This window comes from Nestor notabilis, unplaced genomic scaffold (assembly GCF_000696875.1).
Source record: "Nestor notabilis isolate BGI_N333 unplaced genomic scaffold, ASM69687v1 scaffold11703, whole genome shotgun sequence".
Lineage (NCBI taxonomy): Eukaryota > Metazoa > Chordata > Aves > Psittaciformes > Psittacidae > Nestor > Nestor notabilis.
The window spans coordinates 147,758-175,283 of record NW_009921260.1 but is presented as its reverse complement, the minus strand read 5'-3'; the positions used below and the strand labels follow the sequence as shown (position 1 = coordinate 175,283).

The 27,526-nt window shown below is 42.0% G+C and overlaps 1 protein-coding gene across 1 annotated transcript in view; it reads left to right on the top strand.

The window, feature by feature from the left end:
- Nucleotides 1–452: 452 nt before the first annotated feature.
- The window catches only part of LOC104403026 (receptor-type tyrosine-protein phosphatase T-like), a gene marked incomplete at its 3' end in the record, with an annotated part of 167,887 nt that continues 140,813 nt past the window's right edge, over nt 453–27,526 (top strand). The window contains exons 1-2 of the mRNA XM_010011059.1: nt 453–630; nt 4,048–4,173. Of these exons, the coding sequence (XP_010009361.1) occupies nt 453–630; nt 4,048–4,173 (304 nt within the window). The remainder of the gene's footprint in view (nt 631–4,047; nt 4,174–27,526) is intronic.

Sequence of the window (27,526 nt, the reverse complement as noted above, 5' to 3'; positions counted from 1 at the left end):
CCCCTGCTGAAGTGGATGATTAAAGTTAAGTTTAAACTGAAAATCACTAGCCATGAGTAGCTGCATTTTTAAGGATCTTGCAGCTAGGTGCCTGTGTAGCGAAGTGGATCACTCAATCCCATGAGTTGAGCATGGGGAGCACCCACGAAAGTGCAACTCGACATCAAATGCATCCTTACTCTGCGTTTCCTCACTAGCTTGCTTGGGAGTGTATTGTTCTAAGCACACACTTAAACATAAAAGCACTTTCATCTCCTGGGTCAACAGTATTCCACAGAAGAGGTATTAAACCATTCTCTTTCTCATACTCTTCCTCCTCATCCCACTTTACCGTCCTTCAGCAAGGACTAGAACTCGTAGGCTGGCTCCATTCAGCAGGGGAGCCCTTGCTGAGGTGAGCTCCTGGGGTGCTGGCACATTAGATTCAGCGGAGCTGCGGACCCTGAGGGCGGATGGAGCCCACTGGGCTTGTCTGGGGCGAGGAGAAGATGCTGCTGAGGTGGAGCCGAATGTGGCGGCGTGGTACAGACGATGCGATAACGGCGGTAGCGGCGCTGGGAGTGTCCCTCATCCCTCCCGACTCCTCTTCCAGGAGAGAGGAGGGTGGACACGACCCAGGGCTGGCTCTGCGTTAAGAAGCCGATGTGTTTCCAAGAGCGGTGCTGCACGTCCGGGTGCTGGAGGGGCAGCCCCTGGGAGAAGGGACCGGGCTGCACCCCACCGCGCAGGGACAGGGCTGGCCGCTCCCTCAAAGGAGCCAGTGGAGCCCCAAAAGGGAGCCAGTGGAGCCGCTGGGAACCGTGCTTAAGAAAGGGCAAAAGCCGAGAAAAGGGAGAGGAATTGTGCGGGAAGCGGTCCTGCAGTCAGCGAGGTCAGTGAGGCAGGAGGAGCGCGGTGGGTCTTGAATTCCCGAGGTGAGCTGGGGTGGAAGTTTCCCAGCTGCTTTTTGAGTGTGGCGCCATGTGCCGTGCTCTGCCGAAAGGGTAGGAGTAAGACCACCTAAGGTATACTAGTTTGGCAGATAGGAACAATTAAATCCCAAAATCTGGGATATTCTGGATGTTCTGATTCTTCTTTCCACTTTCTGAAGTTTCTCTTCTGTTCTGTAATGTTATGTACGCCGTGGTAATGCGAACAGAGGAGTTGCTGAAATCTATCTCCCAAGCATGGCTCTGGGTCCCAGCTAAGTCTTCACTTTTAATTCTGCTCTCTTTTGACATGTTATAGCAGAAGAGCAGATGAAGTCTTCCCTCCTCTTGGTACCCAAGATTCGTGCAGCCAGCCTGCTTGTCTGAGCCTTAAAATTGACTCCATTTTTTCCTGCTTGTCCTCATTTCCTGCAAATTCACCTCGAAGTTCCAATTCTGTTGCTTCTGGTAAATTAATCCTTCTGGTTTATTGCTCTGTCACTCCGCATTTGGAGGTTTCTCCACTAACCTCTTATGTCTTTAAAACGTAAATGTCTTACTGTTATTTTTCAGGCTCTCCATGGTTTATCCTTGCTTTCTTATCCAATTGTACTACACGGTTAGCTTTGACTTTCAGACAAGGCACTTTAGAAGCTTCCCCAGGTGTTGTCTCTTATCAGTGGAAACTCCCAATCTTCCCTAAGTTCTCACTGTATCCTCTTTTCAGTCCCTCTGCTGACTTTGCCTACTTCAGCATGTGTAAAATAACTTATTTAGCTGATTAGAGCAAGATATTGACAATTACATTCCCTGCTAGATGGACTGTTACCCCATATTTCACTACTATTGCTTGTTTTGCTTCTGGGACTTTGGAGCAGCGCCTGTGCAATTTTCTCTGTGTACATGAGGCCTCGTACAATTGTCTGGCTCGATCAGAGACTTTGTTTACAATCCCTTCAAAGTAATAGCTCAGAGACAGCACAGTTATTGTGCGCTGCAATATGCTGAGCAGAGGTTGTGTGGGAATGGTCTGTGTCTGAAGTTGTGCTATTAAAGGGAATCTGTCAAAATTAGAATGCTCTGCTTGGAGACTGAGAGCAGACAGTTTGATATTGTCTGTCATACCCTCTTGCTGTGAAAAAGGTGACTTTCAGTTGCATTGCATACTCCCACACAATCCAGAACACCTTGATTTTTCCCTTAGACATTTTAATGAGCGCGTTTAATATTCTAAACCTGAACTTTTTCACCTAAATTAAATTTACCAAATTAAGGAAACAGTTTAAGTGTAATTCTGCTCATTTTGACAGCTGGCAAAACTTCACAAGTATGGTAAATTTAAAGCAGGAATTATTAAAATAGTGTAAAATAATGACACAAAGGAAATACTTCCAGAGACTCCAAGATGCAGGTTTGAGAGGGTCATACAATGTGCTGTAGTCAGATTTACTTGAAATGGAAATATATGGTATATCAAATATTTTTTAGGAGAAGCTGGTATTTAAACTCTTCTTCAGCAACAGGCGCTGAACCTAGCAAATCCTTCAAGTATATATTTAAATAGAATAATATGTGAAGCTTTGTAGAACAACTTAGAAAACCGGTTGTGGTTGGAGTGAGCATAAAGTCCTTTAATAGAAAAAGGATTTAATAAATATTAATGATATGGTATATATTCTTGTCATTTATGAGGAGTTCTATAGGAACAAAGACAAGTTTGGGCTTTCCTGGGATTAGACAATAGAAAATATAGGTGAAAACCAAAGAAGACTTCTATGTCCCCAGTGTTAGATAATCCTTATTGCAAAGGAACCATGGATCACTCATGTTCCAGCTATTTATTCTGTGTGTATAGGCAGCGCAGCCTGTGGGAAGGAGTAAAGAGTCAGGAGTATCTCTGCATGTAACTGTGATTAGTGTCAAGAGCAATTGGCAGTTTGGCTGGCAGAGCAAGTTAGTGTTGCCTTGAGCATTGCTCAGTCCTTGCAGCTTGGAAGCGTTAGATGTGTCCAGTTGACTTTGGAGGAAGAGTATCTGCAGAGAAAATTTATCCTTGCTTCCCTAAGAGAGAAAAACAGAGCTGTACAGAGACACTGTTGGCATGATTAATGTCTAAACTCAAGGACCTGGGCTGCCTGATCTAATGGATCTAGTACTGAAATATGTTTGGCAGCGTAAGTTGGGTGCGTGTGAAGAGGAATGTTCCTGAGGTACTTGTAAGGGACACCAGCAGAGGAACATCCATCCTAGCAGGGAATAAAGTAGCTTGATTTGTCTGTGTGACACAAGTGTCAAAGATCTCTGTTGGAATACAAGATTTCATTGCACAGTTCATGGGTTTCTCTTGATTCGCAAATGTTGAGGCAGCTGCCAGGTTATTTATGACAGTTAACTACTTCCAAGTATTTGAGGAACTGCAGTAGGGAAGATTACTTAGTCAACAGTTTGGAAGGTGTGAATGCTAGCTGCCATCCACTTCTTGTTACTCTCTTGTTGTCAAGAAGCTAGAGGGTTGCATTCAAAAGTATTGACTGGAAAGACCTTGAGGAATGGTCATGTGCCACACAGAGCTTCATGTTGTTGTGCAGAAGAGATGGTTAAAAGGCAGGTTGTGCTTTCAATAGGTATAACCCAACCTTGTGTAATTCAAGGCTTAAAAGTGAAGTAAGGATTCCCTGTAGGAATGCTGTACTTGTTTACCATCTGTGTTCCTTCTTCCAGCCTCCCACCTCTCACCCCCCTGTTCTATTTTTTGGGGTATTTTTGCTTTTAATACCTGACTTGGAGGTTTATGTAATTAACTATCAGTTACAGGGACCCAAATGCAAATTTTCTTGCATGTGCACATCATGTGCTTGAAAAAGTAAAGACAGTAAGTTGAAATAAAGGGAACTCATCTAGGAAACAGTAGCACAGAGGGAAGAAAACAAAGGCTTCCAATGGATACAAGGTCTGGAAAGTGCAGAAATCTTTTCTGGATACCTCCCCTGCTACCTGAAATCTAATATGCAGGAAATTAATTTCATTTTTCCTTTTTTTAACTTGCATAAACTTGGGTACAAAATATTTAAGTAATTGACCTACCATAAAAAGAGATAAATAAATAATACAGAAATGTGTTTGGTTTTCTTCATTTTAGGTGGTTGTTCATTTGATGAGCACTACAGTAATTGTGGCTATAGTGTGGCCTTGGGAACCAATGGATTTACCTGGGAGCAGATCAATACCTGGGAAAAGCCAACAATGGATCCTGCTGTCCCAACTGGTAAGTGAGAAGCCCCAGCAACAGTAGGGAGATACTGTTCTCTGAGAGAATCAGCTGTTAGATCTAAATGGGTGCGTACTGGGTCCGGGTACCACAAGAGTACCCAGTATGACTTTTGTGTTCAAAATAACCTGACAACAGAGCTCATCAATTTGAGTGTCTTTTCCCAACATTTGCCATTTGTTATGTTTGCTGAATCATTTTACATTGCTTGTGTGTATTTTATTCCTGTGTTTAACAGAGAGGTGACGTTTCAGGTGTAGCATTCTAAGGCTTGGCCAGGTTTTTTCATGTTTCAGGATCACAGAGCTGGCTTTTCTGGGGAGAGGCATGTTTGAGAGGTCAGAAATGTTGTTAATGTCTGGGAATATCAGACCTTCCAATTACCATTTAGCTCGTAACTGACAGCTTTAAATTCTAATTCTGAGAAAGACAATAAATTCCTAAAGAACTAACTGTAGTAGTTAGTGCTTGATTTGGCTGGGATTTCAGACTGTGAAATTTTCATATGCAACCCCCCCTATTTCCAATAGAGTGTTACCAGAATAGCTAATTTACTAACATATATTGAGAGCATCCAATAATCTCAGTCTTCCATGATAGGAAAATCCTCTGAAGAGCAGCACAATAGTGGTGATTTCCAGTAGTTTTGTTTCCTGCTGGAGCCACCATCATGGTGTGTGTGGGAGTCACTTCTGTAGCCTTAAAAATGCTGTGGAACGCTTTGTTCCCATTGAAAAAGACCTTCAGAAAGCACACTTAAGTTTGTGTTCCTTGCCACCTACAGTAGCAACACAAGCCTCTCTAATGGAAATAATGATAGAGAGACCTGACCTGCCAGTTAAGACTTTGATTTCAGTCTTAAGAAGGAAGTGTTTGTTGAGGTTAGTGCATTGCACTCTGAGAAGCACAAGCTACATGGCAGAACCGGAACGTCATGTTGTTAAAGAGGTATTCTTGTGGCTGTAATTATTGAGGTAAGAGACTTGTAATTGCTAGCTGCCTGCTAAGGCTACCATGTAGAGCTGATACAATAGATCCCTGATTGACAGCCCAGTCTTCATCCCTGTGTGCTTTTTGTCAGTAGAAAACAAGCACACAAGATACCAGCCTAGCTGCAGTTTCTCCATCACTAATGGTTGGTTAAGTTGTGGGGTGGTTTTATTAGTGGAGCTTGTTCAGAACAGGATCTTTCAGGCATGTAACACCTAATTCCACTTGATTTGGCTGTGACATCCCCAAAGTTAATTGTGAAGGTTGCAGTTTTGTGGTATTTCATCATTCTGGAGGTTGTTGTTTTCTAATCATGGCAATTTAATCTCTATCGTAGCTCAGCTTCTACCTTGTTGTGTCCTATTCCCTGATAGGGAATGATCTGATCTGATGACAGATCTTTGAATCAACTGATCCCAGAGTGAACTAAAGGAATAGGAACATACATAGTTTTGACCAAATCTGGAAAGCAATGAATTCATGAGAAGGCTTATATGGTTTGGTCTGGTTGAATTCAATACTTTGTCAGCTGTAAATGGTAAAGGATCTATCTTTCAGGACTCCATACGGAAGTGTATTGTCATCTGAAGTACACTGGAACCATGAAGAAATAAGTAGAGAATGACCAGTCTGGAATGACAGGGTAAAAACCCTAAACAAACCAAACCCCAAAACACTAATGTGATTTCTAACAAGGCTTTCAAAATTATTTCTTCCAAAACTAAATAAAGGTGTTTTTCCCCCTTAATACATCATTCCATAGTGTCTAGTAGCACTAATAAATGATATAAAGATCTTAGAGAAGCTGAAAATTTAATAAAGGTTAGACATCAAATAAGAAACACTGAAAGCTTTGTTGTAGAAAGATGCAAAGGTAAAGCAGCCATCAACTTGAATATGCTGATAAAGAAATATTATCTAAAGAGATTTGAAGGGGCATAAGGAGAAATGACTCGGATCCTCATATTACTAATTGATGCCTTGTCTTAGGACTACTCACACAGCAGAAAATGTGAAATTAGTAGGTAGGAAAAGCTCGGCTGCAGCAAATGCATACAGAAGGGTCTAGTAACAAAAACACGTTTTCAAGGGCTGTCCAAATCATGCTAACCTTGAAGTAAATTATAGTGGTCAATTAGAGTCCCTGAAGCTAGCAGAGACGTTCAGAGCTATTATTGAGAGTCTGGGTTGCTGCATAGAATGGTAATGGATGTTGCTTGTATTTGTTACATATTGAAAAGTCTGTTTTATAAGAATAAAAGATGTTTACTTAAAATTCATGTAGTGGCAGAGCCAGGCGAACCAGCTGATGAACAGCACATTCCACTCCCACAGGCAGAAGCATCCTTAAAACCAGAGTACTGGAACATTTATGGTGGTTGACTTTCCATTCCATTTAACTTCTCCACAGCAGCTGAAAGCAGTGCGGTGTAAATCCATTGAGCTGCAGGGTGTAAGAGGTGGCAACAAAGAGGTGTTCGTGGAATAGAGAGTGGATTTGGATTAGATATTAGGCAGAAGTTCTTTCCTGTGAGGGTGCTGAGGCGCTGGCACAGTGTGCCCAGAGAAGCTGTGGCTGCCCCATCCCTGGCAGTGTTCAAGGCTAGATTGGACACAAGGGCTTGGAGCAACCTGCTCTAATGGAAGGTGTCCCTGCCCGTGGCAGGGGGTTGGAGCTGGATGAGCTTTAAGGTCCCTTCCAACCCAAACCAGTCTGGGATTCTATGAATAAGTATCTTCTGGTGGCCAGCCATAGCCAGGAAAGCTCCTTGGCGTGAAGAGTGGAGAGACAGGAGTGACAGAACACATGGGTTCTGAGAATGCAGGAAGTAATACAGATTTACTTCATCAGGATGGCATTTTAAATATTACCTTATTTTTTTTTGTAGCTATTAATAGATTAAAACACTACCTTGTGGAAGTGATTATAAACAAAAAGGGAGCAGGAGTGGGTTTGGTTCAATGGTACTAAGCAAGTCTGCAGCGCAGCCTGCTGGGAGCCGGTGGAAGGAAGCATGGCTTGGCCCCTGCCTGGGCAGCCCGCCTGCCCTAACAGCAGAGCTCTTTTCTTCTCTCAAATGTGTTGGCTTTCAGAAGGTCCCTTTGAATTTAACCAAGCCACGGAATTCTGGCCTCCTGAATACTAATGATAATATCTAGCACTTTTTACAGTACTTTTCATCCTTAGATCGTAGAGTGCTCTTCAAAGCAGGTCAGTACCATGAGTGAGAGCCTGAGTCTGTAGTGCTGTGTAATCCTCTGCTAACACACTGCTGCAAAGCCTCTGCCCGGGGACAACTTTCTAGCCTCTATTTTTTAAATTAAAATGTCAAAAATAGAGGGGAAAAGGGCAGTTAAACTGCTCTATTAGCAATGTAGACCTTTGTAGGCAATTGGTTTTACTCCATTGCTAGCAAAAAAACTGCTTTCCATGAATTCTATGATTAATTCCTTAGGGCTGGAATCAGCATTAACTGGGGGATTAAGGACCAGATGTTTGTTGTTCTGAATAAATGTTTCAAAACCTGAAATTAATTGATGATATTAATGAAAGAAATGAATTGTGGGTATTGAGTCCTCAGACTTCGGTGGGACTCTCATTCCACCTCCTTGCAGGAGCAATTACAACGAAACGTTCTTTAACAGATGGGTGTTTACTTAAGCCTGAATACCCTCAAAGATGAGTATTCGACAGCCTTTGGGTTGCTTGTTCAACTCCTTGAATTACAAAGTTTCTCAGTCCTTCATTTTCCTTTTTATGGCTTCATCTCAGTAGTTTTTTGTTCAGTCTTTGGTTGGGGAGAATAATCAGTTGTTGGTCTCTTTTATAACCTCTTTTATATAGTTGTATGCAGTTAAGTCTTTGCTTTGCAGGACTGAACATGACCCAGTACTTTTAACCTTTCCTAATTCAGTGTCTCATTTCCTTCTCTACCCTATGCCTTCAGTCATTGCTTTCTGATCTTTTTTGGGTATTTGCCTAAGACTGTGTTACCAAGGAGGAGTTCGGTGCTCTGCATGACAGTGCTGGTGGGGCATAAGACTTTAATCCTGTTATAAAAGTTCATAGTACAGCCAGTAGATTTCCCCTGCGCCTCTTTATTTCCCTTTCACAATTCATTGCCCCTTTTCTGTAAATAGTCTTTATGTGCTGGTGTTGGATGGTGTGTGATGGAAAAGGCTGTTTAGTTTATGTTGAACCGCAGAAGTGATTTCCTTGGTGGTAAAGTAGGGCCTGAGCTTTTCGGTATTTTTAAGGCAGATACTTGGTTAGTACAACAAGAAAATGTGTTAAGCTAGCCAGGCAAAAGTACTGGCCTTATTTGTCATGTTACAACCTTGCACTATTCCAAGGATTTGGCCCTTCCTGTTCCTACAGCAGTTGCAAGAATAATAAAGCATTTAACATGTTCAAAGTGTTTCACCATCAGTTTCTAATTTATTCCAATGGAGACTTACTAGGGCTGACTAGACTGAAGTAACTAACTGTAATTGTATTAAATAAGATTCTACTCTTGCTACAAAGCCATCATGCCATGTGCCTTTCTCCACAGCATTCCTTGGTGTTAGATTTACTGTTAAATCTCAAGTTTGCTTTTGTGAAGTTTCCCTGTTCCAAGTTAGCAGATAAGCAGCCAGCACACAGAGGCTGAAGATCTGGCTCCATCTGCCTGACTACTCACTTCCCTTCATGTATGTAAATCACACTTAGTGTAAGTGCTACTTTACTTGGTGCGTATGCGTGTTTGTGTATACATAGATTTGTATCTATACGCATGATCCATATCATGCTGTTTCTTGCTGAATTGCTTTCTAAGTAGATACCCTGTTTGTCTAGGAAACAGTTTAGATACTATGAATTTATGGATGAGCAAATTACAGTATTCAGAATTGCAGCACTTGCATGTTACTTAGCAAGTGCAGATTGCTGGGCTTTGCTTGCTTATTCCAGAAAGAGCCCACACATTTTCCACAAAGAGAAACAGGATCTGTTATTGACCAAAGGTGTGTTTGTGGTAGAAATTAATCCATTTTTAACTTTCTAAGAGCCACACTTGCTTGCAGTGTCTAACTGATAGTCTTGAAGGTGCAATACATATGTGGGAAATGCCACTGATCGTATTTTCGTGGATTTTGTATGTGTTTCTGTAAAGCTTGTCGAGAAGCAGTCAGCTAATGCTGAGCAGTGGCTCAGAAGTGCCACAAGAGTCCTTGTGCTTCTCTGTTTGCAACTGAGCAAAAGGATCGGAACTCGTTTATGGTGCTTTAGGACATTATGGCAGGATATTACCAAATGGCTACTAACTGCACCATTAGTGTTCATGGCGTTTGCGGCACTGACAGGTCCGGTTCACCCTTCAGAGATGTGGTCAGCATTTGCTCTCTAATCTTTCCTCATCAACTTGGAGGAGGAGCCTGTGCTGAATGCTCTTAATGGTGGACATTTTGAGGTAATAGATGGCAAGGTTAAGGCGCAAATGGGTTCTGAGTGCTTTCTTACCCGAGTCTGCTTTGCCTGGCCCAGGGAGGTGAACACAGTTGGAGCTGTTCAGCGTGTGCAGCTCATCGCTTCCCTTGAATGCATTGCACCACCTCACGGAGAACTTGTAGAAGAATCCCTTTCCTTTCTCCTGCAGCAGAGAGAAGGAATGAGGACTCTTCCCACATCCGAGTGGGTGTGTTCTTTTGTTCCAGTAACTGGAGGGCTTTCTGAGCTTCTCACGGAAAGAACAGAAGGGTTATCATCATTAGTGTTGCTTCGTGAGCTACTCATTTAGTGGGCAAACATCATAGACATGATGTATGTATGAATACCAGATGGCTGAATTCTACTTGGACTCCACTGAGCTAAGTGAAGTTTTATGTTAGTCTAAGAGGCCAAATGCTTTCCTATGTCACCTTCCTGGTTTTGTGGAGTGGCACCGCAGAGTTATGGCCTGAATGAATAATTAGGGAACAGCTTTCCTAGAGGAAGGTGATAATCGTCCATCTCTGCCCACGCTGAAGATAGACAGGATCCTTTTGTTCGGGAGATCACTTGTGTGAAGTTAGTGTTATCCTCTGCAAAGAACAGAGAACCTCTGTGCATAGGTCAGACATTGGTCTTTTTTCCCTGTAGGCTGGAGCGAATGCCAACAGGCGTTAGACTCAACATTTGTAAATCTGAAAGGCAATGCAATAAAATTACCATTTGCCTGTGTCTGAGTGTATTAATTCTTGCTTACAAGAAAATACACAAAGAAACTTGTTAAAGGCATAAATTATAATTCAACTCTGTACATATGATGAATCATGATCCAGTTTTGTCTGAGAGGGAGAAAGAGATTTGGCTCAGCTGTCTGGGTATCATTTTTCTCCAGAATTACTAAGAATGAGTCAAATACTTTTCTCCCCACTCTTTCACATCCATACAAGTAAATATGTTTGTCTGGGGCTGGGTGATGCACTCAAAGTCATTTCTCAGGTTTTAAGTACAGAAGGGGTTCTCTGGAAGCTTTCCTCAGTGTATTTTTGTTCTGCTACTGTGCAGCCTCATGGCTGTGTTTTGAGGTTCTTTTTTATAGCTGCAGTTGTAAATAGTTCTTCCCCATTTCCAGACTTTCATCCCTTTTTTATACTAAACGGAGTTTTGGAGGTTGATTGCTTTGTTTCCTGGATCTGTTTGAGTGGATACGCATGCAATGTTTAGACTCTCAGGGAAGTGGCCTATTTACGAATATAGCTTTGGGAGTGAGGTGACCTTGCAAGCAAGTAGAGGGGACTTTGTCTGCACTCTGGCCTTTGGTTGCTCCCTCTCACTCTATCCAGTACACCCCCCAAAGCCATTTCTATAACTGGTACTGTAATGGCTGCTGGAAGCCCAGCATTAGGATTTGGCTGTCCCTCAGACAAATGTGTTGTCACCCATAGTTTTTTACTATCTCCTAGCACGTCTGGGCTGTCAGGAACTAAATCATACTTGCATTAGAATACAATTCAGCTGCTGCAGGCAGGGAAAGGCAGCAAGGATGACCATGAACTTTTGCGTAGAACTGGTTTCAGAAAGGTAACAGCTTTAAGCAATTAGTCTTAAGAGTGGTTTTTACCAATTATTTGCTTTCTGTCTTGAGTCCCTGTGTTCCAACACCAAGTAGAACCTTTCTTCTGTAATTAGGTGTACTAGTTCTGGATGGAATAGAAATAATTGAAGGGCCATTTGACCCAAGTACGTGTGGAATTTCCGACCTGTAAATTAAGACCATCACTTTTAAAAGCCAAATGGTTAGCTAGCCGTTCCATGATGTGAGGTGTGAGAGGACTGATCTAATTAAGAACATTTACCTTTTAGAGGCCTTCTGCTGAAGTGAATTCACATCTGGTTTTAATACTTTGTCATTTCTCTTGTAAAGGTGAGAGAGAATTTATCCTCGGGTGCTACTGAGAAAGGTCAGCAGAAGCATACTTCCACTTAGATGAAGATGGTCTGTTGGTTCTGAAATCCAGCTTAGCAAGGATGTGTAGCCTTCTCTGAACAGGCATGGTATAAAGAAACCTTATCAAAGCAATCTGAAAGAATCTCTTCTAGGAAGGCCTTTTAATGACCTTGAAGGGTTTGCTGTCTGTGGGGAATACATGTAGTTACTGCACCTTGATGTGTTAAATGGTACATTTGAACTGTTGTCAGTCTATTTGCGATCCTTTTCTGTGAAAGCTGTCAGAAACAGATCTGTTGGTGAATGTCAAGACCTTTCCATTACCACCATTAGTGAGACCATGACACTTTTAAAGCCCTGCTGCAACATTGTTCAGCATCACACTAGTAGGAAGGCCAAGAAAGCCACTATTGGTACATGTGTTTTCCTCCACAGTTTGAGTGCTGAAGCATAATTCCTCAGCATCTCTTGGCTCTAGCAGGAGCTGATGCCTTTTAGCATTGTAGCATACAGCCCATGGTCTTTGTAATCTAGCATTTTGAGCTCGATTAGGACATGATGTCCAGAGGCCAAGTGTGTTAAAACTGTTTTTTATTGGAGAGACAAGTTAGGGAATAGCCACACCAATGGAAAAACATTTCTCATGGAAAGCTTTAAAGGCTTCAGGAGCTGGGGGATAGAAGGAAGAGAGATTTCTTTGGAGTAGGTGAAATCTAGTTGAAATTCTGTTGGAATAAGCATGGTTGCATTGAAATAAAGCTAGGATACAAACCAAGCTTTGACTAAGGTCTTTTAAGTACTTATTTCTGTGGAGATTCTTTCTGTTATAAGAGTCACATTGATAATTTAATACCCCTTCACTCAAAGTGGAAAATCCTGAGCAAGAAGAGAAGTTTGCTGAAGGAAGAACATAGTAAACAAGGTGCATAGGTAGGATGAGGGATGGGGAAGGTCTTCTGGCAAAGATGGGATACTAAAATTAATGACTGTGAAGTAAGTGGATAATAAGGACCAGAGGAAAAGCAGTGTCTAAAGTAGAAAAGTGTTTCAGAAGGAATAGGTAGCTATAGTGAAGGAATTGACAGGAGTTCTAGTGAGAGCCAAGGCATTTGTCACAACCTCCCAAGAGGGGATCTTAAGAATACAGAGTTGATGTTTTTTTCCCAACCTGTGAACCTCCTCTCCATTGGGTGTATCTTCTTTATTGCTTAATGTTAAATTCAGTGGGAACTGGGTGTAATCTCTTACACAGACTCTGTACTGCAGTGGATTGTCTGGATAATGGTCCGCTTTCTTTCCCTTTTGTCATCTTTTTCGCTCGTCTTTCTCCTTTCTTATTTTCTTCTCTTTTGACTTCTGTCACAAAACCGTCACACCTCTTAACAGACTTTCAGCATCTGAGTGCAGAGTACCTAATGTTCCAGTGTTAAGAATCATTTAATGCTGTTTCTTTACCATAGGCCTGATTAAGTGTATAGTAAAATTAACTGGAAGTCTTTTCATCCGCTTCAAATGAACAGGATGGGGATTGATAATGAGCAGCGTACCCAGTCTGGATTTTCACGTACTTATATATGAACATATTTAGTTAGAAGGATGCAGATTGTTTGGATGGAATGGTAATAACAACCTCCGTTCACTGGTTCCACTGAGAGCTGCTACTATTGCAATTGGGGGGGGGGGGGGGGGAAGTTAATTTTTTTAATGCTTAGGATATATTAGCATTTGCTACTCCCGTATTTGATTTTTAGTGCAAGTAATTTGGCACAATTAAAATACTGGCTTTAAATAAGTCTATTTTCCAAAGTCATTTATACATGTACAAAAGGAAGTTGATAGGAACAATATTAATATATTCTCACAGGGAAAAATAACTGTATGCATCTCCTGCCTTGGCAGTCCAACCTTTTCCATGGCATTCACCTCTTTTAGTAGGGAGTGGGAACTGTTGTGGTTGTATTCCTTTGAGATAAAAGCTGTAATATTACAAATTATCACTTGTTTTCAGTATTGACTAGAAAAATAAATGCAATTATGTTTATGAATGTTGAAAATTAAGCAAAATAAAGCAATTGTATGTGTTTGAGGAGCTTTTCAAATGAAAGCTGCATTCACTGCATTCTTGTCGTCTCTTTCTCGCTGTCATGTTTCATGACGTGAACTCTCAAAAGAATGAACAGCTGCAGTAAAAATGGCACCAGCCAAGTCCCAGAGAACTCACAGGGAATTGAGACATCTCAGGCTGTAACACAGCTCTTTTGGGCCCTCGGTTACCTTGAGAAATGCTTGGCTTTTGATTAGGATCGTGGTTATGAATACAGAGAGGTGTCAAGCCCTTATTTGCAGTACTTAGACTTGGTTCTTCAGGGTAGGCATTGTACAAACAGAACAAAACTGCTTTGCCAGCACTGGAGAGAGGGTTTCTGTTTCCAGTTGTGGCAGCAGTTTCTTCTGCTCTTGTGCTTTGGATTTACTGACAGTGCAAGCATGAGGGTGATAGGAAGGAAATGTGTTGATCAGAAGGGTATTCTAAGGAAAGCAAAATAGGAAACCTGCAACACAGCTCTGGAGTCTAAGAGCTGTTTCTCTGCTTAATTTTCAGATGCTTTAGAACAAATGTTTTATGTACTGAAAGTTTATGAAGTGCTTCCATTTTTTAATTCACTTTCATACCATGCATCTTGCACCCAAGTGAGTAACGCTTTAAGCAGTGTGATGAACATCTTCACAGGATAACTGTTAGTGACACCTCCTCACGAGCCAGTCTGCCCCATAAACTCAGGCTTAGATGCTCACCATTCAGATACCACATGAAAACGTAAACACTTAAAAAGTTCTGTTTTGCTCATCCCTTTTTTGATTTCCATGTGTATGAGACATTTTTGCATTTCTTTTCTCCTGCAATACCATGTTCCTTTATAATCTGCTCTGGTTATGGTAGTGAAGCTCAAGCTGTGAAGAATGTTGGCAATAAAACCCAAATCACATCTTCCTTACCTCCAGCCTAACTGGGTTATAATCAAAGTACTTAAAACCAAAGCAAACACACACCCCCAACGCCCCCCCCCCCCCCAACTCTACACTAAATTCTTTCTAAATGTGGTGCACTGAAGATGTACCCTGGATATCACTGTGCATTCTCATGGACACTTTTACTACTCTATCTGTCTCTAGCAGACAAATGTCTTCTCCCCTTTCAGTTTTATAGGTTTGAGTTGTTTAGCAGCATAGTTATGGGAATATTCAAAGGAGGAATCACAACCAGAACAAAGTGGTTTAGCTTAGTTCTCATTAGCTGTTCATCTAGAACTGATTGTATAGGATGGTCTTCTGGAGTGTGGCTAATTGCTGCAGCATGGGAATTTAATGGGGACCCAATTTGATAAGCTTGTTTAAGTGTGTGTATGCCAACTGACCTCACAGCTTGGTGTGCCGTGATTCAGCTCTAGAAACTAGACTTTAAATGTAGGAGCTCATTTGTATGGTCCCCTTTGAACTCTATTCACTGTTATGTATTTGTTTGATTTTCACACAGCATCTGGCATCACTGTGATATCTGAACTGAAACTTCACCCTCCATGCTGTTCGCCAGCCAGAAATGTTTTCCTCAGTCCAGCCTTCAAGTCCAAACAATCCTGTTCCTTACAATTATACTTCTTTCTCCTTATGCTTTGAGCTGCTCTTCTCATATAACATTCATGTTCCTTGTCTTATTTTGCCTGGGAGCTAAGTTTTCCTTTTTTACTTAAAACTGGTTTTGCATAGTACCAAACCAAGAAGCTTTCAAAACTCACTGCTGTGTCTCTTCCTACAAGGTTTCCGAGTGTCTTTTCTCAAGACCTTACGTATATTTCCTTTTCTCCTTTGTTTATTTCTTCTTTGGCCTCATCTCTCAGGATTCTGTCAGTCACAACCTCAAGTCCAGTGAGAGGCAGATCTGTAGAACTGTTCCCTTGAGACTGACAGAAAAAGAGGACGAGCGCTCTGTGTGACTGAGCTGAACTCGTACAGAAAGGATTCCTCAGCCTTGCAGCCTTTAAGTGAGAAACAGGATTTCAGAAGCTAATGTGCTTGTTTTCATAGCATGATCTTAATTCTACAAGGGTGAGAAGATGATCTGATCTAATTGAATTTTGCTCTTTGAGAAGAAGGGAGATCACTGGCCCAGCTGCTGCTCTGAGCAAACATGGGAGCATGCAGCCTGCAAGATAAGCTTTGAACTTTATCGAGTCTCTCGGCAGCGGATGCTAATGTGTGCTGCTGGGAGAGGGCTGGAACTTCTGCCTCTGGTTGTATTAATTAGTGTGCTTCTCCAAATGAGCTGTAACTCACTGTTAACCAAGTAAGAGCTCTTACAGGGCTTTCTCTATCCCTGATGCTTTAGTATTTGGGCAGGGTGGACTGTGAGTGTTTGGCTGATTTGTGAGATCACAGGACTGCTGTCTCCTTTGATTTCCTTTAAAACTTGAAGCATAGTCTCTTCTATTCAAGATGGTCATTTGTTAGAAAAGGAGAAAGCATGTGCTCCAGTCCTGTGTTTGAAGAGGAAACTTCTTCCTCCCCCAATATTTCAACTTCTAACATAACTTAAGGAAGCATCTCAGAGCTTCAGTGACCATGTGGCATTCCCTCAAAAATGAAATCCGCTATCATTTGGGGTCTTGGGGCTCTTTAATGTTCCCCTGAGGTGGATTTGTTATACTCTTAGACCTGGAGTTTCCAGGTGGAGGAAGCTTGCCAGTATGTTAAGATAGTTTCATGTCTATCACTTTCAGAGCAGCAGACTTATCAGACAGTTTCATGTCTATCACTTTCAGACCCTTCAAACCTTCCATTAACTGGAGTCTGCCATCTCTGCTTCCATCCCTGCTGTGCATCCCCAGTGTGAAACCTAGAGAGGTGTGTTACAAGGTGCATGGTGTTGGCAGATGTCTTTTAGCCATGTACAGTAATTTCAAAATCCTAAATATTTTGGGAAAAATGGATCTTCGCTGTGATTACCATCTTAGCTCATCTTGCTGATGAGCTCATTGAAATGATAAGCAGTCTGCTCTGTCTTTATGTGTTTTCTTGCATGCAGTAGTGATCCAGGCTGCTTGGCAGAGACCTGCCTGTCTTCAGAAAGATAAAACTATCCAGGGGTTATGTTACCGGAATTCTGTTCTATATTCTTAGATGTACAACAGAAGCCCATGACTGTTCCAAGAGAAGAGACAGTGTTACAGTGCTTAAAAGACTTCACTACCGCTCTGAATAAGACACAGGATGACAGCAAATAACCTGCGTGATACTACAGAGTGGGTCTCATAGTGTACAGTACATTGAAACTGCTCACCAGGATTGGGAGGATGTGAACATGTGAAGTTGGTAACTTCAGTGTATCTCCCTCCCTGCATTCCAGGCTGTCTTCTGTCTTCAAATCCATATTTGCAAATTTGCATACAGTTGGGACAAAAAGATTAACTTTCTCTCCATTATATCATCTTAAGATGTTATAATTTCTTTACACACGTGGTTTAAATCAAATAACTGATTTTCCTGTCAGCTGTAGTGAGATCCTGGAAGGTTCAGGTCCAGGTCCAGACTACAGCTTTGTATCTACTCTGACCTGCTGCTGAACTCAGTGCACCTCGTGCCTGCAGGTTCCAGGTTATATTTAACCCCCCTTAGACATCTCTCCAAGCAGAGATTGAACATTTAGCCAAAACCTTGGTATTGGCTCAAGGACAAGTGGGAGCTGCTCAGAAATCCTCATGTGGATCCAGCCACTGTTCCGGGAGAGGTAATGCACTGAGAGTTATTTTAGCTTTCTTATTCTATCAGCTATCTATTTAGGTTTCTTTTCCCCTTTGTCTGAGACATGAGAAATAGATGAATCACCAACATCCTCCCTCTGAGATAAAGGGTTCATACCTTCCGTATTAAAAATAAAACACTGCATCAAGTCCTTCCTAAGGTCTTCTCTCCATCTCCCTCTTCTGTGGGAAAAGAGAAGCCACCATTTCCATCTGAAGTGCATCTTTGCACAGATTGAAATAAGCTCAGTGATTCTCCCCTGCTACTTTTAATTCAAGGGCTGTGGCCAGCACTAGGGATTTTTAGTCACCCTTCATCCCTGTGCTTACCCTTTTCTTCTTTGGCTCTTCAGGCAGCAGACTTAACCCTCCCACCTGCTTTTCCTGAACACTTTTCATTATTCCAAAAGCAAAGGCAATAAGTGTTCTCTCACTTGATGGTAAATATATTTAAAGCTTTCTCAAATGAAGTTCAGATCTGAAAACCAAGCAGCCGGTGCCATAAATACACAATGGAATAGCCTATACAGAATTCAGTGGGCTATGGCAAATGTTCTACACTGTGTTGTGTGTTTGATGCATCTACTCCCATACATCTGCTTGAACTTAGAGAAAGTGATAAAAACCTGTCAGCCTTAGAGCCAATGCCATACTTTATTTAATAGGTGTTTTTAGGGCAGTGACTAAGTCTTCCCATTCAGTTTACACACATTTACTCCTGGAAATTCATTGACTGTGTATGTGTCTCCTTGTTTAAGAGTTGCAGCTCTTCCCTTTTGCACCTCTTTTGGAATGCTTGGGCCAGTGCTGAGCCGCCTTGTGCACTTACAGTAGAGGTGTAATTCTGCAGTAGGATGATTATAGGGCTGTAGAATGTGTACCCAGTTTGCAACTAAATGTGTTTTCTGCCATTACCTCATCCTGCAACCTGAGCTTCAAACACCAGTCTGCATTTTTTCCTTGCTATTTACATCACCATAAATAATAATGTTTTTACAAACCAATTATGTTTCAAAAACACATGTTTAATCTCTGTTGCCTTAGTTTATTGTCTCACTTGGTTGTTTGCCACAAAACCTATGTTATCTGGGACAGTTTAACAATTTCTGTTGTTTGCTACTGTCAGTTTCTGTTGGTAAGGCAGTACAGTAGTGCTGCCATGGCCACGGCTGTACCAATATCAAAGTGAAACCAGGACATCCCTGTACACAAGTATAAACTGTGCAATCACTTCAGACCAACAGAGCTGTGGCTGACCTAGACGGGTCAGTGTTCAGATGCATAGGTGAAAGCTATGAAACTGAAGGTGTCTGTAGCTTCAGTAATGAGTTCAGCATGTAAGAGAATTCAACTACTTTTTGATTGCCTAAAAGGAAATGCAGAGTTTGGTGCAGAAGTGAAGGAAAAGTGAAGGAGGTGCTGGCACGGGGTGTCCAGAGAAGCTGTGGCTGCCCCATCCCTGGCAGTGTTCAAGGCCAGGTTGGACAGAGGGGCTTGGAGCAACCTGCTCTAGTGGAAGGTGTCCCTGCCTGTGGCAGGGGGTTGGAGCTGGATGAGCTTTGAGGTCCCTTCCAACCCAAACCAGTCTGAGACTCTGTGAAATGGTTCTAGCTTCTGTAAACACACAGTAAACTCTTTTTCCACACGTAGTCTTTTCACTGCATTGTGACTTCAGAACATTAAACAGTTTAAAATACTTAACTCTTAAAAATCCCAACATGAACATGACTTTTCTTAAGTTGTATTTCTTCAGGATCCTGGTGTAACTGCAGGAGCAGTCAGTCACCATTGCAGTAGTGCAGGCTTCCTGAATCTCTGCCAGGAATGTAAATGAAAAGCCATTCTGTTTTAAAAGCTCCAGCTAATATAATTAATTGCATTCATTTTCCAGGTGATGTTTGGGGGAAATGAGCAATAGGGGATAAAAAAATAGAGATTTCATCAGTGATTACGAAAGAGATAGTGATTTACTAATTGCCTTTTGCTGGTGCCTGACAGTTTGTATCTCTTGCCACCAAACAATCTGCCTCAAATCACTGGGAATATTTGTGTGTTGAGAGATTGGGATAAATATACTACAAGTAATACTTTAGTGGTAAGTTTGTTGTTTTCTTTCATGGGGAGCTAGATTTGTCCCTTGTGTGTCGTAGCAAGTGCAGCCATTTACCCTGGGACCTCTGTGCTTTAGATGAAAATATGTTCTGATGCCCTGAAGTGAGGTTTCAGCAGAGCAGACCGTATCTGGGAGTGATGCTCAACCCCCTCTTGGATGGTGCGGTGGAGCAGAGCCCTGTTGGCACCTCTCCTCTCATGGTTTCAGGTCCAGGAATAATGAAACCAGTGGTGATTTGCATCAGCTGAACCAAGGGGCTGGGGGCTGCTGCAGGGCTACGGATTTCCCTATATTGCTGCCTCTTTACAGCTCAGTCTCCAATTAAATGAATGGAGTCAGACATTCAACTGCTAGATACCTGCTAGGAAGCAGGTGAGCTGCTCCTGGTTCTTTTACTGCCTTACTGCCATGAGATTTCATTGTGCGGTGACCTGTACTAGAGGTAGTACATGGTCTGCTCACAGGTGTGCAGGTTCAGATGGCGAAGAAGCACATGTTTACCTTGAAATGAGGGATTATCAAGTGAGGAGCATTTAAGGGAACCACTTCTTTTATGTTATCATAAATGCAGCTGGATTCCTGTGCCAGTGCAAAGCTGGAACCTGGCTTAGGTTTTATATGAAAAATTGTAAAAAGAGAAAGCTTCAAAGCCACAGAACCCTGAGAACAGTGTGATAGGACATACAGGGATCTTTTTAAAGCTATTTGAGCTTTGATGGAGCATATATTTATACTTCTGACAGTTAGACTGACTACTCATACATTAAAATGTTACTCATTTCATACCTACAGGACACGGTGTGTGCTGTGGCTCAGGATGTCCAGTGTACCCACCTACACGGAGAGAGTTTCATTCCAGAGCCCTGTGTGCTACAGGTAGCTGGTAGAGGACAATAACTGTGACTGCAACCACACTATGTGAGCAGGGGCTGAATCATAGCATAGTTTGGGTTGGAAGGGACCTTAAGCTCATTCAGTTCCAACCCCTTGTCGCAGGCAGGGATACCTCACACTAGACCATGTCAGCCAAAACTCCATCTAACCTGGCCTTGAACACTCTCAGGGCAGTAATTTCAACACTCTGGTATATGCTCACTGGTAGCATGTGAGTAACTTGTTAAACTGTTTAATGAGATTGATCTGATTCTGTTGAATTCTGTAGAAAAACATATTGATGTGGATTGAATCACGGAAGTGGAGGCTCAGACAAGTGTCTGATGTGTGTGGGTTCCTTCAGGCATTTTTAAGTTTCACATAGAAATACAGTGTCTACTTTGTGACCTGAGTGAACTGACAGATTTGGAGCCATGAGCCTGTGGATTCAATGAGGCAGAGCCCCTGCTGATGCCAGCAGTAACCCAGTTCCAGGTTGTTTAACAAACCACAACAGGAACCTCTCAAATCTATCAGTAGATAAACAAAACATCTGAAGCTGAATAAACAATAAAGGCTTGGACAGCATATGGAAAAAGATCATAAATGATGCCTGTGATTCACTGAGGCTTAAATCATTTCCCTGTAGCCAGTTCTGTTTGGGAATGAATAAGTAAATAGTTTGTACTGCAAGACTGGGCTTCTCCAGTAAAAACAAGTTGACAGTTGTTCTTTTTTCCCTGAAATACTTCTTTTAGGTAAAATCAATGCAAAAGAGCAGACAAACCTAGAAGTAACAGTGTGTTAAATGAAGTTGCCCTTGATAACTGTGTGCGAGGTCTGCCTCTCGCTGCTGGCGCAGTAATGGGATTCAGCATTTCTGTGCTGTGATAATGTGAAATTATCCTGTGGTACTTTGCAAGCTGGCTCCGTTGTAAATTTGCTTCATTTCCCCTTGGTTCATCTGCTGTTCTTCTCGAGGGAAAAGTGGGGCGGGAGTGAGTGAAATGGAAGTGCTATTTCTCCTTGTGGAGGATGCTCCTCCCTTCCGTTACAAACTCGTGTGTTGCCTGTGTCACGTTAAGTGGTGGCAAAAATCCGAAGCTACTTAGGACACTCATTAAACTGAATTCAGCATGTACTCCTTTTACTCCTGGTAGTTGTTACTAGTATTTAAAACCCCTGAGCCCAGCTGAGTTAACAGTTGTGACTGTCACCCAGTTGTTTTTCTTTCCTGCCCAAATAAGATGTGTCCCCTGAAGATACCATGAGTCTGGTTTGCAGGAGCCCAGCTCTGGCATGTTAAACAGATGGCAGTTATCCTCAGTTATTCTCATTTGTGATAATCCTGGGTTTTGGATTTGTTTTCTTTTAAGCACTTTTGTTTACTGTCCTTTGACATTTAAAGACTTGTTTGCTTTGAACTGGTTGCTAAAGCCATGTGCTGGTGTATTAGAAAGGCAGTGGATTCCTCCTGGGGACGTGATGGTGGCACAGCTGTACAGGAGGGACTTGGCTTGCTTCTCATCCATAGGGAGTATTAATGGTCCAGTACAGATCAGGAGACTCCATGACCTGTGTTCCCATTCAGACAATCTACGTTATTTCCCTGTAAGTGCCATATTTGCTCTATACCGTATTTTTCTGGTGATTTGGAGCTTTTATTTCTTTTTAAAATTGCATTTAGAGCTATAACCTAGAATAGAAGTCAGGAAGCAGGAGACTGTCTACAAGCTTATTTAACTTCCAGTACATAGACTGAAGATGGGTTGTGGAGTCTCTAAGCTCTGAAAATTACCATCAAAAAACTTGGCTCTCCTTTCTTCAGGAGCAAATACTGTTTTCGTGGTAACTTTGAAGGTGCAGAACAGTTTAATTTTCATTTTGTAGTGTTTCAAAACCAAATTGTTGTTTGATCAATGAGAAGGAGTATTGTGGAATTTAAAAATGTGAATACTGATATATCTGAAATGTAAAGATCTGAGGTATTGTTGTGTAATTTCTCTGCAACCAAAGGAAGTCAGCGTGGCTGGATCAGGAAAACGTGGAATAAAATTGCTGCCTCCACAGAAATATTCTGCCTTTTGTAGTTGCTCTGTGATCATTTTGGGATTTGGACTGTAAAGTGAAAAATAAGTGGTCACAAATGTTTCATTCCAATACCTTCAGGATATTTGTTTCGGTTTGTAAAACACAGACATCTCTCTGTTCTGATTTGTAACCTCACTTTACTTTTTCATGTTCTGGCACAAGAGAAGGGGTTTGAAGAGCAGGGTGACATCAGGTGATTGCAGTCTGAAATGTCTGAGGAAGTGGGATTTGTGTAACATATTTGCTATTGAGGTGACTCTGTTCTGATGATTTTTAGTCTTCCTAAGGAAAGCTTCCCCTATCCATTGCTTGCTGGGGGTCACCATATGGAGTTTCTTCTATGCAGAAGAATAATCTCTGAAAACTTCGGGCCCACATCTGCCAGGGGCACATTGAAGGTTAGCATTGCCATTTGGTATTCAAGGTGATGAGCGTTCTCAGCTTCCTTTCAGTGTCTTCCTGAAAGAAAGATTGTCAAGCAAAAAAAGAAAGATAAAATGAAAGTAGCTCCTGACATAAGAGAAATTTGTCTGTGTGGTTCATCTAATCTTGTTCTTTTTGAGGCCTAGTAAAACTCTCACTGGCTGAAGCAACCTGGGCATCAAAGCGAGAGTTCTGTAGCTTCTGTTCCAGAGATGATATTATCCCTTAGACATACCAGGGAGATCAAATGTCCTTCTTCATCAAAGTGCACTTGATTGCTATTGGTATGTTTGCAAATGAAATCTGGAATACAAGAGATCTTAAATTATAGAACCATGGAATAGTTTGGGTTGGAAAGGACCTTAAGATCATCCAGTTCCAACTCCCTGCCATAGACAGGGATGCCTCACACTAGACTATGTTGCCCAAGGCTCTGTCCAACCTGGCCTTGAGCACTGCCAGGGAATGGGGCATTTGCCACTTCACTGGGCACCCTGTGCCAGAGCCTCATCACCCACACAGGGAAGAACTTCTGCCTTATATTGAACCTGAACTTCCCCTGTTGAAGCCTTGTTGGTGCTGTCTTTGTACATCTTAGGTACTTTGGAGAATATTAGATATAAAGTATTTATTTATAGCCATGGACTGTTCTAAGTACACACAACAATGCTGCATATTTCTAATATAATTCCTAATCCTATTATAAGAGGCCATGGACATTTTTCCTATATCACAATCAATGAGTCCATACTGGGATCAAAATGTTCACAGGTGCAGATCTGAATTCCAAACTAGGAAGCTGGATGTTCTGCAAACGTTGTACTCCTCTTCCAAATCCTGTCCTCCTTATCCAGATGTAAAGTGAGCTACTAAATGAGAGAGGAAATGAGCTGTTGAATTTATTCTTGAATCCCCTTGGATTGAGTAGGCAACAGAACTGAAAGGGGGAGTATTTCTTGTGTAGAAGTGGTGATAAAAGAAGAACGAGCATAATCTGAAGTAGGGGAAGGAATTGCATCATCATCTGGAATGAAGGATGATACTTGTGTACATGAAGTTAATCAGAGACATGGAGGAGGGTCCACTGAAGATCTGAAATTGGTGCTGAGCTGAGCTTCATTAGTTATTTCACCCCTTTGTTATATAGCAAGTTGTCAGAATGGTAAGTCCTAAAATTAGCTTTTGGAATTTCTAACAGGAATGTCACTGGGAAGTCTGTAGCAAGATGTTGAAAAATCAAATGTAAGGTTTTATACAAAGGTTATTTATAATCAAAGGAATAAAAAAGATTGGAACTGGTTCCAGCCCAGAGGTTAGGACATAGATGATTTGGGAGTTCTGGATAAATGTAAGGCAATGAAGCTGTAAAAGCTGAAAATAAGGGGAATGTAAGTAGTCATATAGTTTAAAAAGGAACAGGAAAAAAAGGAGGCAGTAATAGAAAAAAGGGTTATAAAGGATGAAGCTGCTGCCTTTACTGCATTGCTCAGCAGCATTAAACACAATAAAAAGCAAACCAATTCTGGAGTGAATGTGTGACAATTCTGGCTGTCTCTTCAGCCCTGCAGGACTGGGGGGTCTGAATCAAGTGGAGCTCATCCTATTATGGAAAGGCTGTTAGCAAAGAGATGAGGATACAGCAAAGGTCAAACTGGAATGGTCTTGGGGTCCTGAGGATCTAAAGGTATGAAGGGAGGTTGGGAAAATGCAGGTTTAATAGCCTTTAGAAAATAAAGGTGGGAAAAGCCATTAACAGGGGGCCTCATTGAATTAGAGATGTTCTGCTGGGAATAAAAGAGGCAGATGCTCCAGGAATGTCTGAGCTGGTGATACCTGTGAGAACAAGGCTTGTGAACTAGGAGTGAGATGGGGCTGTGCACATTCATCAGAATTCCTTGGAGCAGAGGGAAATACATCAAATAGAGACTTTCAAGGAGAAGGTAAATTCTTTCTGTACTTTTAAAACATGAGCTAAGCTGTAACTCTGAATGTGGAAGGAAGAGGGAAGTGGCTTCTACCAGCTCTTTACTCCATAAGAATTTCCCAGACTTTCTTTGCAGATGTGTTTTACACATCTAAACCCTTCTCAGTTGGAAGTGTTGGAGAGTGGAAGTGTTCATGTGGCTTCTGGGATTGTTAATGAAAACCAGGCTAGAAAGTAGAAGAGAGGAGAAGGATTGTGCACTTAAACTGGAAGATGAGCATTGCTTTGATGTGGCTGTTAAACTGGGCTTTCCCCCATGGAAGGAGGTTGGGCATGGAAGGTCCAACACAAATTTCCTATGTAGTTGTTCTAGAGGTGTAGCATTCTTTGCATTCTTTATGTTTTCTTAGGAGAAGTTTTTCTGAAGATACAGACACCCCACTCAGAAGGATGCTTCTACTTTTAGAAGCACTCCAGATTGTTTCTTGCACAGTATCTGCAATACCAAGCACTGGACTTGGGCAACAACTCTATGTGATCTTTCTAAAAAGGCTACAGAAGGATTCATTCTCCAGTAGAATACAAGTTTCTAGGGGAACAGATGCTCTTTAATTGAAGATGAATGAGATTAAAACAGAAACTTTATTGCCTGGAGTTCATTTCTTCATCAGGGGCTGTAACGATAGGACAAAGGGTGATGGGTTTAAACTTAAACAGGGGAAGTTCAGGTCCGATATAAGGAAGAAGCTCTTCTCTGTGAGGGTGCTGAGGTGCTGGCACAGGGTGCCCAGAGAAGCTGTGACTGCCCCATCCCTGGCAGTGTTCAAGGCCAGGTTGGACAGAGCCTTGGGCACAACATAGTCTAGTGTGAGGCATCCCTGCCTATGGCAGGGAGGTGGAACTAGATGATCTTAAGGTCCTTTCCAACCCAAACTATTGGTGATCCTATGAATTTCCAGTGGTCCCACTCATCAGACCCAGCTCCTCAGTGGTGAGGTCACTTGGTAGTGAAAATGTTCCACTATGTGCTTGAGACCTGTTGTACTCAACCTTTCCCAACTATAGAACTTGAGGTGGTTGCTTATGTGTTTTTATTAAGGAGGTCTGATGTGCAACACTCTACTAGTGATGAAAGTTATGAGCAGTGGGGCTGAAAGTAAAGAACTGAAACCAAATCTCTTTTTTGTATGAGTTTACTTCTCCATATATGCTACTATTGTGTTTTTCTGTTCTCTGTTAGATTTTTAATTGACTGCTTTTAATTGTGCACCTAGTACATTCTGTCTGACCTAAGTGTGTTCTTCCTGACCTGGAGGAGGCTTTTGTGGATTTCTGGAGCTACTTTGATTAAGAGACATTGTGTTTATTAGCTTGTCTACATGCTTATTGTGTACATGTCAGGGTTTTCAACACTTTGCTTGTACAGCTGATGTTTTTCAGGCTGGGAAGAGATTGGTTTGTTCTCAAGGAATGATCATTGTTTGTCTTGGTGGATAAGAATTAACATAAGTATCTTGATAAATAGCAAATAGAATGAAGTCATAAATACTGATTCTTTCATTAAAAAACAACTTTATTTAACATGGTTTTTAACACGTTTCCAAACTAATTCTTGCAGGCTAAAAGTAGACATTTAAACATTATTTTTGTTCATGAAACTGTCGGATTTCCCAGAATGTGTGCTTCAGATTCCCAGGTTGTTTTTGACTCTGTTATACATGGATACAATCACTACACTGTCAAATAGCCTGGTACTGTTTGAGAGCAGAATTAAACCCAGCGCAGTCTATGACCCTGTTCTTGGTGGGAATGTCCCTCCTTCTCCATCTGCTTGTCCTGACTACCCCGTGTATGTTGCATATTTTTTAGCACTTCTCTTGAAAATACTCCAGTGGCAACTTTTCCATCACCTCTCACAGGTGATTCTTTCACAAAGTGTTCACTTTGCTTTGAGAAAACCTTGTACAGTATCATCAAAGCCAAGTGCAAGGTCCTCCTCCTGGGCTGGGGCAATCCCAGGCAGAGCTACAGGTTGGGTGGAGAAGTGATTCAGAGCACATCTCAGTCTCCCTTCTGGCAGGTTCAAGCCATTCCCCTTGTCCTGTCCCTACAAGCCCTTGTCCAAAGCCCCTCTCCAGGTCTCCTGGAGCCCCTTTAGGCACTGGAGCTGCTCTAAGGTGTCCCCTTCAGGAGCCTTCTCTTCTCCAGCTGCCCCAGCCCAGCTCTCTCAGCCTGGCTCCAGAGCAGAGCTGCTCCAGCCCTCGCAGCAGCTCCGGGGCCTCCTCTGGTGTCACTCTAATCTTTCAGTGTGTTTTCTTCTTGCCTGCAGTAGTGTGCTGTGAGCAGTGCTTTGCAGACTGGCCCCGTGGAGAGCTTGTTACTGTGGTCCCTTTTCTCTTCCAGTAAGAGGTGCTGTTAGGAAAGGTAGAGATGATCATTCAGCATCACTGGTGCAGTACTGGCTTTGGTGAGCTTGTGCTGAAACGCGTGAGCCTTCACAGTTATTGTTGGGAAAAGGGTGGGTTGTTTACTGTCATATGGCAATCTTGTCACAAACTGTTGTGACTCTCTGCTATTTGAGCTCTAACACTTTGTATGAGTGCTTAAATCCCATAGCAAGTGCAGAGCTGCACTTGAGAAGTGTTGAAGATGCATCCTTACTTTATGTGCAAATAACAATGGCAGTAGCATATCCTGAGACTAAACTGAAACTAAATGGAGCTGTATG